Below are 13240 nucleotides of genomic sequence, written 5' to 3'. Positions count from 1 at the left end.
TTTATGTGTGAGCCTAAGCAGTGATCGCCAGCAGGCTGTTCAACTGCAGGAGGCATCATATTCTGACCAGACTTCCACACACAGGCGCAGTTTACTCAAAAGCGATCAAGAGTAGGATGCCTGGCTGATCGTTCTGCTCCCTTAGACATCTCGTTGCATGCCGACATACATGCATAAATACTTGCGGATTTTGAAGACTATGGGGTTGAAGTTGGTCTTTGCCAGTCGTGCTGAAATGAGCTTTGGCGAACTGTCAGCCCAATTTACTCCGTGCCCGATTTTGTTTCGCATTAAAGCCAAGGGGAAAAAAATTGGGGCAGGGCATGAAAGGGGCTGCCAGTTTGCTATCGCCCTTCACCACGCTACTTTTACCGCTGTTCAAGTCGACGCATGCATGTTATGCTGTTTAAATCCTTGCCCTGCTGAATATACAGGACGTCCATATACGGTCGTGAGAACAATGAGTGGGACCAGTTCCTCAGCTTTCCCGGCTGAACAAACAGGCTGAATACTGTGCCCAGCCCTTTCATCGTTATGCTCCTGAAGAAACAGGAATTCCGGATCATTTGCCAAAACAGGTCAGGTTCACTCGAGGGAATGTGAACAATATCGTGCGATACCTGCCAAACAAAGTATCCGACGGCTACTCAGTACTGGGGAAACAGAAGTAATACTGGGCTGAAGCCCAGTAACTGTTTGCATGTGTTACAGCTGGCGTTTCAACAATGAAGACCAGAGTTATCAGCCTCTTCGTACAGCCTCATGAGAGTGGGATTGAGAGCCTCCTCCTCCAGAATTCAGGAACTGGTCGAGCCTTTGGGATCTGCGACTAAGGACCATTACAGCTAAAAAGAATGTTCAAAGCAAGATTTATTTTAATTAAAAATAGGCAAGAGATTACACTTTGGAATCTGTTCAAAAAACGGGACCGTTAAGAAAATGACACAATGCTGGATAGCCAGGAGTGATCTGCAGGTAGCAATCTCATTGAGTCTTCAATATAGCTTCCGTACCTTCTGACACCTATCTCGCTCTCCTGTAACAATGTAACAGAGATTGCTCTTACACAAGGGTAAATTTTCCACTTCTGTGCTCCTGACAGTTCCTTGCCCGCTGGGAGTGCACCTGGGAGTACCGCGGGGGCACACCCCAAAATCTTCTCTCCACCCGGCCTCAAAGTACCTCACATAAATCCTTCTAAAGTGGAGTGACCGCTATCACATAGGCGGCTGCAGCATCCAGTCCGCACCAGCAACTTCCCTCAAACAGCCAGGTTGATGAGCAGTTAATCTGCTTGTTGGTCGGAGAAGAAGCCAGCGTGTGTGGTAAATTGTGTAAACGGGCCTAAAAGCACGGCTATCTTCACAGGAAAGTAAAATAGTCGAATGTGTAAGAGTCATTCAGCCAGATGGTCTGGAAAATGTCAGTTTGGTCACTTGTGTCTATGGGAACGGGAAGAGTTTATGACGACAGTCAGGTTACTTCTGGTCATGGCAATAAAATAATTAGAACAACTAAGTGCGTGTTTGTTGTAGTTTATGTTGTTATTCTGTTGCCATCGGTATGTATCTGTGATGTACACTACTTTATTGATGGTATGCATGGAATGGGATCAAAGATGAAATTTCATACAAGAGAGGTGAGTGAATCACTGTTTAACAGCTCATACTGGAATGGTGGATAGTGCGTTGTCTCACACAGCTCTCATACTGATTTTGTGAAGTATGATGTTTCAATAAAGACCTGATCCTGCATTGCCGCAACTGAGTGTGTGTGTAATCTGATGTTTAAAGCAATGAGACGAAAAAGAACAAGAAAGTAGTCTAAGAGCCTGGAGTTCCTGGACAAGCTACGAGGACAGATTGCTGGTCTGATGTGGTGATCACGTTCTCACCTCTAGCCTCCAGTCCAGGGGTGGCCAATCTTTCACAACTGAAGTGCCACAAAAACAACAGGTTATCTGACCAAGGGCTGAAGGCGCTCAGGAGCTTTTAAAGGCACCGTTTGGTTCCTGGAAGAGTGACTCCCGAAGTGGGTGGCCTCTGCCATCAGCTCAACAGTGGTCCAGTCAGTCCTTTACATTCGGGAGCTTCACTGACGGCAAAAGAGCCAGGCGCCTGCAGTCTCTGGCACTGTGGTACGGCAAAAGGGCCTGGAATGAAAATATACTGCTGGATAACCAGCCTGGATGTTTTCAGCGTTACCTCGGGCACGTGGTTTTTGTTGAGTGGAGTTGTGACAAGAAAATTCCAGTCATTATTTTTAATGACTAGTCCAAAAACTGCAATAATCTGAGTAATTAACAAGAATTCCCAATAAGCAACAAAACGCAGTCATTTCTGATCGTGATAAAACAGCTCCACTATTAGCAGCACTGCTACGCTGCTTTTCAGGGACGTCTGCGTCTCAGGAAATGTGATGCTCCCTACAATCGAATAGCCTACAATTGAGCGCAGTGCTCCTGGCCTCGGATGGGGAAAAGCAGCCAGGGTTCCTGATCGCGACCCCGTGACCTGTTGGAGGTGTCGACTTCAGGTGAGGACAGCATTGGACTCGGCTGTGATGCCCCCTGTCGTCAGACTTGGAGAATGGGATCCAGACAGTGGGAACTCAATGGGAAGAGAATTCCAGACCATGGGAACTCAATCGGAAGGGTATTCCAGACAGCGGGAACTCAATGGGAAGGGTATTCCAGACAGTGGGAACTCAATGGGAAGAGAATTCCAGACCACGGGAACTCAATGGGAAGGGTATTCCAGACAGCGGGAACTCAATGGGAAGAGGATTGCAGACAGTGGGAACTCAATGGGAAGAGAATTCCAGACCATGGGAACTCAATGGGAAGAGGATTGCAGACAGTGAGAACTCAATGGGAAGAGAATTCCAGACCATGGGGACTCAATGGGAAGGATATTCCAGACAGCGGGAACTCAATGGGAAGAGGATTGCAGACAGTGGGAACTCAATGGGAAGGGTATTCCAGACAGTGGGAACTCAATGGGAAGAGGATTGCAGACAGTGGGAACTCAATGGGAAGGGTATTCCAGACAGTGGGAACTCAATGGGAAGAGGATTGCAGACAGTGGGAACTCAATGGGAAGAGGATTGCAGACAGTAGGAACTCAATGGGAAGGGTATTCCAGACAGCGGGAACTCAATGGGAAGAGGATTGCAGACAGTGGGAACTCAATGGGAAGAGGATTGCAGACAGTGGGAACTCAATGGGAAGGGTATTCCAGACAGCGGGAACTCAATGGGAAGAGGATTGCAGACAGTGGGAACTCAATGGGAAGGGTATTCCAGACAGCGGGAACTCAATGGGAAGAGGATTGCAGACAGTGGGAACTCAATGGAAAGAGGACTCCACACAGTGGGAACTCAATGGGAAGGGTATTCCAGACAGCGGGAACTCAATGGGTAGGGTATTCCAGACAGTGGGAACTCAATGGGAAGGGTATTCCAGACAGCGGGAACTCAATGGGAAGGGTATTCCAGACAGTGGGAACTCAATGGGAAGAGTATTCCAGACAGCGGGAACTCGATGGGTAGGGTATTCCAGACAGTGGGAACTCAATGGGAAGAGAATTCCAGACCGTGGGTACTCAATGGGAAGAGGATTCCAGACAGTGGGAACTCAATGGGAAGGGTATTCCAGACAATGGGAACTCAATGGGAAGAGAATTCCAGACCGTGGGAACTCAATGGGAAGGGTATTCCAGACAGCGGGAACTCAATGGGAAGGGTATTCCAGACAGTGGGAACTCAATGGGAAGAGGATTGCAGACAGCGGGAACTCAATGGGAAGAGGATTGCAGACAGTGGGAGCTCAATGGGAAGAGGATTCCAGACATTGGGAACTCAATGGGAAGGGTATTCCAGACAGTGGGAACTCAATGGGAAGGGTATTCCAGACAGTGGGAACTCCTTGAAGTGAAGAGGCCTCTCTCTGAGGGTCAGTCGGTCTGACCGTACTGAGGATGCTTCTGTAACCTCGAAGCGCAAAACAAATGCTCCTCTAAATATTTCGATCATTGCTTTTGGCTTTCTGTATCATTTGATCCACACGGCGCTGGCTTGGTTCCAGCTTCACAGGGCCAGCAGATCGTGGAGCCAAACATGGGAGTCTGTACAGAAAACAATCAGCCGAGAGCACGGAGAGAGAACGACTAACCAAGTCAAGAGGAAGGTGAGAGAGCGAAGAGAATGAAAACAAGCCCACTACCTGAGTGCTTCGATGAAATCTTCCCGCTGCACCACTGGTGTGTCCGACTTCTCAGCTGCTTTATCCATATAGCCGAAGGTCACCAGGTAATTCTGCAGAGAAAAATGTCAATAGTTCAGTCAGAAAAGTGAATGAAATGAACTTCATGTTTCACCTACAATGCTCTGGCAACACCATCAGGAGCTGTGATAGGCTGATTTCAAAGTCACTCTGTCAATCTTTTCTTTCCTCCTCATTCCCCGCTCCGGTCTTTTTCCCGCTTCCTCTCTTGAAGTCACATGTGTAGCTGTACCTCAGAAAGAGTCAGGAGAGGAGGGAGGCAAGCTGTGGAGGGGCGGGGGAAGCGAATTAAAGGTACACTTCAAATTCTACCCCCATTCCTAAGGTCTCCCTTGGTTACAGTGTGGGTTGCCTACGCCAGTCTTCTGCCAAAGCCGCTCTGAACTGCGAGGCAATGTGAGCGAGGGGGCCCAAGAATGACTCTCCCTCGGATTCGTTCCTCGTTGGTGCCCACCGACCCGGAGCAGATAGGGAACCCAGCAGCATGGGTCATTGTTACTGTGGCCTCCCAGCTCGCACTGCCACTCAAGCCTCTGAACTGCTGCGCTACGCATAAAAAGGGTTTGAGAATGGACATTACCTGAGCGATCCGGGGCCCAGCCCAGCAGAAGTCGGAGCAACGGCTCACAATGCATCTCATGTTGTTAAGTGTCTGCAATCGCTTAGGTTCTGGACCATGATTTAAAGCAAGCGGAGTTACACACAAAATGTTGGAGAGGTTTTGTTGCTCGAGATAGTTTGCAATTTAATTGGCAAAAGACACATACACCTTTTGTGGGAAACCCGTTAGGAGGAAACGGTTGCAAGAAAAGATTTCATGCCCAGCTCAGGTGGGCGACAGCCCTGCAGGTGCCAGCTGTCCCGGTGACCATCCTGCATGTGCAACAATGGGCAGGGAGCGTTGGCAAACGATTCAAGCGCAGGGGGCACCCCCGAGGTAGGCCGGATCCTGTGCTCAATCCCACGTGCGACACCTTGCAGCAGGAGCTAGAGTCCTGGCTGATGCGCCCTCTTTCGAGTCCAGAGGCCAATTGTCGAGCCCCTTCCCGGCACAGACACGATGGGCCGAATGGCCTCCTGCCGTGCCGCACATTTCTATGATGCCACGATCCCTGCTGCCCCAGAGCACAGGCTGTGGATGGAACGCGGGAGCTTCCTGGGAAATGATCACCCTCCAAGGCCGGAATGATGATTTCCGCTCAGAGTTATACCTGCTGGATCTTTCAGAAGCCTGCGGTCTCATCCCACAGTAAGCGCAGCGCCTGAATAGAGAAAACTCGAAGATAATCGAGAGCAGTGGAGGGAGGGGGGGGAAAGAAAGGATACGAGTGGGCAAATGGCCCTAAGTGAGGAGGGAAAAGGTGGAAAAAGTGCAGAGGGGCTAGCTCAATAACCAAACTGATACCATCGCCTCGTGCTCCTTCGAGTCCTGGAGTGCGGCAGCAGACAGAGAGTGCAGCAGCAGAGTGGGGAGCATCCCGAGGCACACAGAGCCTCTCGCACCGAACATCGCGAGGCGCTGCAGACACAAAGCTTCACCGCAGTTCAGCAAACTTTCTCGGAGCCTCTCAGCTGCTTCTGTTCTCCTCCCTTATAAACACTCAGCGAGCAGCCAGTCAGTGACACTGAGCAGGAGTATTTCTGACTCAGCTTCTTGTAGCACACACAGTCTTGCACTCAATTCAAGGGACGCTAGCACTTTGATAATTCAGCAGTGTCAGCTGTGGCTCAATGGGCAACAGCTCTCGCCTCTGAGTCAGAAGGTTGTGGGTTCACAATCCTACTCCAGGGACTTGAGCACATAAATCCAGGCTGACACTCCAGTGTTGTGCTGAGGGAGCGCTGCACTGTCAGAGGTGCTGTCTTTTGGATGAGACATTAAACCGAGGCCCCGTCTGCTCTCAGGTGGATGTAAAAGATCCCACGGCACTATTTCGAAGAAGAGCAGGGCAGTTATTACTGGTCTCCTGGGCCAATATTTATCCCTCAATCAACATCACTAAAACAGATTTTCTGGTCATTATCACATGGCTGTTTGTGGGAGCTTGCTGTGCGTAAATTGGCTGCCGCGTTTCCCACATTGCAACAGTGACTATACTTCATTGGACGTCTGGTTGTCGTGAAAGGCGCTATAGAAATGCAAGTCTTTCTTTCTTCTTACTTGGAGCTCTTTTAAGTTGCTGGCCAATATAAAAACTGCTAAGATATTTTATTTTATTCAGACACTTACTAGGAATGGCGAACTGTCTGGCGCTTGCGTAATTTTCCTCTAAATTGTACTGCCGTTTGTGCCAGCATCTGGGTCACATGAAGGTGGAGCTCCCTGCTGGCTCAGCGGGTAACCTTGTGGTGTGGTGCTGAGCCACACAGGCCACCACTTGGGGCTGTGGTGAGACAACGCCAACTGGACTCAGAGCCCCGGGTTAGGGAGGGGGTGCAAACAGTTCGCCAGGATCCCCTGCCATGTGGCTAACCGGTGAATCGGGCTGTGGGAATGCAGATACTGGGTGAGGGTGGATTTGGACTGGGGAGCCGACGGCCTCCTTTGTGTGAACACCCTGCTGACACTCCCTGTCGAGGTTTGCCCCGTGAAGAGTGCAGTACAAGAGGGCTGCCAGCAGCCATATAACTATAAATCCTGCAAATCCACTGGCAGGATAGACGCACCAACGTCAGCGTTCTCTCTCAGGCCAACATCCCCAGCATCGAGGCAGTGACCACTCTTGATCAACTCCGATGGGCGGGTCACGTTGTCCGCATGCCAGATACAAGACTCCCGAAACAAGCACTCTACTCTGAACTACGTCACAGCAAGTGAGTCCCAGGAGGGCAGAGAAAACGCTTCAAGAACACCCTCAAAGCCTCCTTGAAAAAATGCAACATCCCCACCGACTCTTGGGAATCCCTGGCCCAAGACTGCTCAAAGTGGAGGAGAAGCACCCGAGAAGGCGCCGAACACCTCGAGTCTCTCCGCCGGGAGCACGCGGAAGCCAAGTACAAACAGCGGAAGGAGCGCACGACAAACCAAGCCCCCCACCCACCCGTCCCTCCAACCACCGTCTGCCCCACCTGTGACAGAGACTGTAGATCCCGCATTGGTCTCATCAGTCACCTGAGAACTCATCTTAGTGTGGAAGCAAGTCATCCTCGACTCCAGGGGACTGCCTTGGAGAACTGGAGCCCACAGGCCAGGACTTTCAGAAGAGGGGCAGAGGGCCAGGTGATAGGCCAAACCCCTCCTGACCTCTGACTTCGAGCGATTTGAATGCCTTGGCCTCGCCTACATGCCCCCCCCGGGTCAGTTGCCCGCTGGATGGCAAGCGCACTGTCGGGTGACAGGAAGCCACTGCCCAGTGCCAAGGAATGGGGCGCCGGCACTTCATGGAGGGGGTCTCCGGAGGGTCTCGAGTTCGGGAAGATGGGAGGTTGGAGGTGGGGGAGAAGATCCCAGCACAGAGGGGAAGCCGAAACGTTCCGCGTGGGGCCGGAGAAGCACTGCTGCTCCTCCTGACTCCCCCCACAAGGAAAGTTTAAAAACAAAACGTTTCAAACATTTATTTGTTTGGGCCTCTTCTGGGACCGGGTGGTCTTCCCACCATCTTCACCTGGCAGGAAAGCCACAAGAACGCCCCAGCTCAGGTCAGCAGTTAAAATCGGGGCCCATGATATAATTGGATCACAATCTGCAGATTTAAGGGGGGGCTGTGGCTCAGTGGGCAGCACCCACTCTCAGTCAGAAGGTTGTGGGTTCAAGCCCCACTCCAGGGGCTTGAGCACATAAACCCAGGCTGACACTCCCAGTGCAGTGCTGAGGGAGTGCCGCACTGTCGGAGGTGCTGTTTTTAGGATGAGATGTTAAACCGAGGCCCCGTCTGCCCTCTCAGGTGGATGTAAAAGATCCCAGGGCACTATTTCGAAGAAGAGCAGGGGAGTTCTCCCCGGTGTCCTGGGGCCAATATTTATCCCTCAATCAACATCACTATAAGCAGATGATCTGGTCATTATCACATTGCTGTTTGTGGGAGCTTGCTGTGCGTAAAATGACTACACTCCAAAAGTACTTCATTGGCTGTAAATTGTTTTGTGATGTGTGGTGGTCGTGAAAGGCGCTATATAAAAGCAGAGTCTTTCTTTCTATGAAGAAGGATTGCCTCGGTCCCTGCCCCAGCACAGGGCATGTTCAGAAGCGCCGGTTATAATAGAGTGGGAACGGAGCGGGTAAGTCTCCCAGGCGGCTTTAACAACCCGCTTGCCCTATTTCCGGAGGGGGGTAGAGTGAAAGTCACCCCTTGTTTGTAATCCTTAACCGGCTGAATGAGCAGGAAGAATGCCACACACAATTAACACTGCAATGATGAACATGTTGAGTGGGAATATATTATAACCCACTTAACTTTCATGTTGAAATCCTCTGTTGGCAGTAATGTGAGTTTTGGGGATTTAGCAGCATTGGGTTGTTGGGACAACGGAATGAATGAGTGGTACAATACCGAGTGAAGTTACATCTTTTCAGCAGCCATTTTACAGCAAGCTCCATTGTCAAACAGCAATAAAATCTGCATTGATTTTTGTCCATCAACATTGCGAATGGAAGCTGTAATGTATTTGTTTCATGGGTTCTTTGCTTAAGAATCCATAGCAACACATTGCTATTAAGAACTAGTTGGTTTATGAACAAAGGTTTAACAATCACACGACACATTACCAGTTCATCCACCAGGCTCACAACCCCCTGCCCCATCGTGGATTCCCCGAACCCAACTGGCTGGGGTTTTATTGAGTCTTGTGAACATCACGTGACTGGCTAAGCCACTCCCAACTCCACAACTATTTTGGTAAAACTTTTAAATCAAGTGCCCCTTTTTTAAGGGCACCAAAACCCACAAATTAACAATAAACATTAAAGGGAACCTTGTCAAATCAAATTAAATGAAAATGTTGCACCCTGTTGAGATGATGCACTCCAGTCGCTCCGGCGCCCACCTCTCGCGGAGGGCCACGAGCGTACCACATGCTCAACAGCTCTACAACTATTTTAGTCCTGTGAGCATCCTCACAGGTGCATATATTACAGAAGGAGTATGATCAATGAATAACAGATCTTTGCATTGCGGTGTGTAGATCATCAATCTCATACAGACTGTCGGCCAGCTATACAGTCAGCACCTCACAGCTAACCTGGAGTGCCTTGATGACCCCGAGACGCAGAATGCCCACAGCGTTTGGTCTGCCCTCCAGACCTCCATAACCAGTGCCTGCGAAGAGACGCTCGGTCACTGAACCAGGAAACACCAGGACTGGTTTGCTGAAAATGATCAGGAGATCAAAGAGCGACTAGATCACAAGCGCAGAGCATTTCTGAGCCTTTAGCAACAACCCAACTCGGGAACAACAAAGCAACATTACAGACGGCTCAAGGCTCAGGTCCAACAAAATACCCGGGACCTAAAGAACAGGTGATGGATGGAGAAAGCACAAGAGATACAACAGCTGGCCGACAGCCATGATGTGCGAGGATTCTTCATCGCAGTCAAGGCCACCTACGGTTCAAACTCCCAAGGCCCCACCCCACTGCTGGCCAAGAATGGGTGAACACTCATCAAGGACACCGAGGCTGTCACGGCCCACTGGAAGGAGCACTTCGAAGATCTCCTCAATCGAGACTCTGCCTTTGACTCGAGTGTTCTCGACTCCATCCTGCAGCATGCGACCCGCCCCCAACTCAGTGAAACCCCAACGTTGCATGAGGTCGGAAAAGCCATAAAACAGCTCAAAAAACAATAAGGCTATGGGAGCGGATGGAATCCTTGCTGAGACACTAAAGTATGGCGGAGAGGCGCTGTTGGCACGGATACATGACCTCATCTCTCTGATCTGGAGGGAGGAGAGCATGCCGGGAGATCTCAGAGACGCAGTGATCGTGACCATCTTTAAAAAAGGGGACAAGTCCGACTGCGGCAATTACAGAGGAATCTCCCTGTTATCAGCTACTGGGAAACTTGTCGCTAGAATCCTCCTCAACCGTCTTCTCCCTGTGACTGAGGAGCTCCTCCCAGAGTCACAGTGCGGATTTCGTCCTCTACGGGGCACAACGGACATGATTTTTGCAGCACGACAGCTGCAGGAAAAGTGCAGGGAACAACACCAGCCCTTATACATGGTCTTCTTCAACCTTACAAAGGCCTTTGACACTGTCAACTGTGAGGGTCTATGGAGCATCCTCCTCCGTTTTGGATGCCCCCAAAAGTTTGTCAACATCCGCCACCTGCCTCACGATGACATGCAGGCCGTGATCCTTACCAACGGATCCATTACAGACCCAATCCACGTCCGGACCGGGGTGAAGCAGGGCTGCGTCATCGCCCCAACCCTCTTCTCAATCTTCCTCACTGCCATGTTCCACCTCACAGTCAACAAGCTCCCCGCTGGAGTGGAACTAAACTACAGAACCAGTGGGAAGCTGTTCAACCTTCGTCGCCTCCAGGCCAGGTCCAAGACCACCCCAACCTCTGTCGTCGAGCTACAGTACGCGGACGACGACAGCATCTGCGCACTTACAGAGGCTGCACTCCAGGATATAGTCGACGTATTTACTGAAGCGTACGAAAGCATGGGCCTTACACTAAACATCTATAAGACAAAGGTCCTCCACCAGCCTGTCCTCGCCGCACAGCACTGCCCCCCAGTCATCAAGATCCACGGCGTGGCCCTGGACAACGTGGATCATTTCCCATACCTCGGGAGCCTCCTGTCAACGAGAGCAGGCATTGATGAGGAGATTCAACACCGCCTCCAGTGTGCCAGTGCAGCCTTCGGCCGCCTGAGGAAAAGAATGTTCGAAGACCAGGACCTCAAAACTGTCACCAAGCTCATGGTCTACAGGGCTGTAGTAATACCCGCCCTCCTGTATGGCTCAGAGACATGGACCATGTACAGTAGACACCTCAAGTCGCTGGAGAAATACCACCAACGATGTCTCCGCAAGATCCTACAAATCCCCTGGGAGGACAGACGCACCAACGTTAGTGTCCTCGATCAGGCCAACATCCCCAGCATTGAAGCACTGACCACACTTGATCAGCTCCGCTGGGCAGGCCACATAGTTCGCATGCCAGACACGAGACTCCCAAAGTAGGCGCTCTACTCGGAACTCCCTTCAATGGTAAACGAGCCAAAGGTGGGCAGAGGAAATGTTTGAAGGGCACCCTCAAAGCCTCCCTGATAAAGTGCAACATCCCCACTGACACCTGGGAGTCCCTGGCCAAAGACCAGTCCGCCCTAAGTGGAAGAAGTGCATCCGGGAGGGCGCTGAGCACCTCGAGTCTCATCGCCGAGAGCATGCAGAAATCAAGTGCAGGCAGCGGAAAGAGCGTGCGGCAAACCTGTCCCACCTCTCGTACAGACTGTCGGCATTGTATATTGGTTTCATACTGCGACAAACTGTTGCGCTGTTGCGGTACTTCACCAGGCTGAATGAGCACCGACCTGACTCACTCCATTTCTGCAGTTAAGGGTTTTTGTCGAAGCAGAAACAGGAAATCACGCTGTTCCTTTGGGAAGTGATTCAGGGTGTTAATACTTGATGACCTGCAGCAGGACCACAGCTGGGCATCCCATAATACTGCAGCTGTCAGCATGGCTCATTTGCACATTCCTTCTGGAGTTGTGGTTGAACTCTTTCACAACTCTTTTTGCATCACTCATCGTGTTCTATTTTCTGATCTCTGTATATTTTTAGTGACACTGGGTGAATAAGAACATAAGAAATAGGAGCAGGAGTGGGCCATTTGGCCCCTCGAGCCTGCTCCACCATTTAATAAGATCATGGCCGATCCGATCATGGACCCAGCTCCACTTCCCTGCCCGCTCCCCATAACCCCTTATTCCCTTATCGGTTAAGAAACTGTCTATTTCTGTCCTAAATTTATTCAATGTCCCAGCTTCCACAGCTCTCTGAGGCAGCGAATTCCACAGATCCACAACCCTCAGAGAAGAAATTCCTCCTCTTCTCAGTTTTAAATGGGCAGAGTGCACTGTGTGGTGTGGTACTGAAGCACATGGACCAGGAAAGTCGCGAGCAGCGAGCCTTGGTCAGTGCTGAGCTCACTGATCTCAGGTGGGGTCGGAGTCGGGTGGCTACAATTGACCTCGGTGCTCTGGGATCGCGACGGGGCTCAAAACAAAACACAAGGTTCCCACTCCTGATCTCCATCCAGAGACTCCCCACTGCATGTCAGGTCACGACAAGACTGGACACTTGGGTGAGGCACCAGAGGGCTTCCAGTATACGTGCAAGTGTAGTCCAGCAGGAACCAGCAAGAGGGAGCCCTCTGAGCCATGGCTTAGTGGGTGGCACATTCACCTCTGGTTAGAAGGTTATGGGTTCAAGACCCACTCCAGGGACTTGAGCACATAAATCTAGGCTGACACTCCCAGTGCAGTGCTGAGGGCGTGCTGCACTGTCGGAGGTTCCACCTTTCAGATGAGACATTGGGCTAGATTTTCCACTTTTGTGCTTATCGCCCAAAAATGGGCGTTATTTCCGGCGTGGGCAGTAAAAAAGGGTTTTCAGATCGCCGGCTTCTCGCCCACTCTCAAAGCACCCAGGAGCGATATGAAATGGGCAGTAGCGTTAAATCTCGCTGACCTTCTGCCGTAATGTGTCACCGTCCTTAGCAACGGCATGGCAACGCTCAATTCCCGTGATTCAGGAGGTCGAGGGTCATCATTACATGTGCAGAAGAGGAGACAGAGAGAGAGGGAGCCAAGAGGGACTGAAGGCGTGTGTGGGTGTGGTGTGTGCTTGTCTGGCTGTTGTGGGAGGCACGAGGGAGATTCACCAGCAGCAAAAATCCCACTAAGCACCAAGAACATAGTTGGCACCGAGTTTTTGTCCAACAAATAAGATATAACATAGAAGAGATGGAGGAGGCCCTGGAACTGGTAGCCAGGAACACT

The 13240-nt window shown here is 50.9% G+C and overlaps 1 protein-coding gene across 2 annotated transcripts in view; it reads right to left on the bottom strand.

The window, feature by feature from the left end:
* Positions 1–11770, bottom strand: part of mmp19 (matrix metallopeptidase 19) — a 92050-nt gene extending 80280 nt beyond the window's left edge. Inside the window, exons 1-2 of one of the 2 annotated variants that reach the window (XM_070869339.1) lie at positions 11674–11770; positions 4223–4314 (exon numbers count right to left, since the gene is read on the bottom strand). In XM_070869339.1, the coding sequence (XP_070725440.1) occupies positions 4223–4290 (68 nt within the window). In that variant the 5' untranslated portion in view covers positions 4291–4314; positions 11674–11770. Of the gene's footprint in view, positions 1–4222; positions 4315–5687; positions 5837–11673 lie in introns of those variants that run through there. The other variant, XM_070869338.1, reaches the window with a different exon arrangement.
* Between the last annotated feature and the right edge of the window lie 1470 nt (positions 11771–13240).

This window comes from Pristiophorus japonicus, chromosome X (assembly GCF_044704955.1).
Source record: "Pristiophorus japonicus isolate sPriJap1 chromosome X, sPriJap1.hap1, whole genome shotgun sequence".
Classification (NCBI taxonomy): domain Eukaryota; kingdom Metazoa; phylum Chordata; class Chondrichthyes; family Pristiophoridae; genus Pristiophorus; species Pristiophorus japonicus.
The sequence above is the reverse complement of the archived record's forward strand: the minus strand, read 5'-3'. Positions and strand labels throughout refer to the sequence as shown.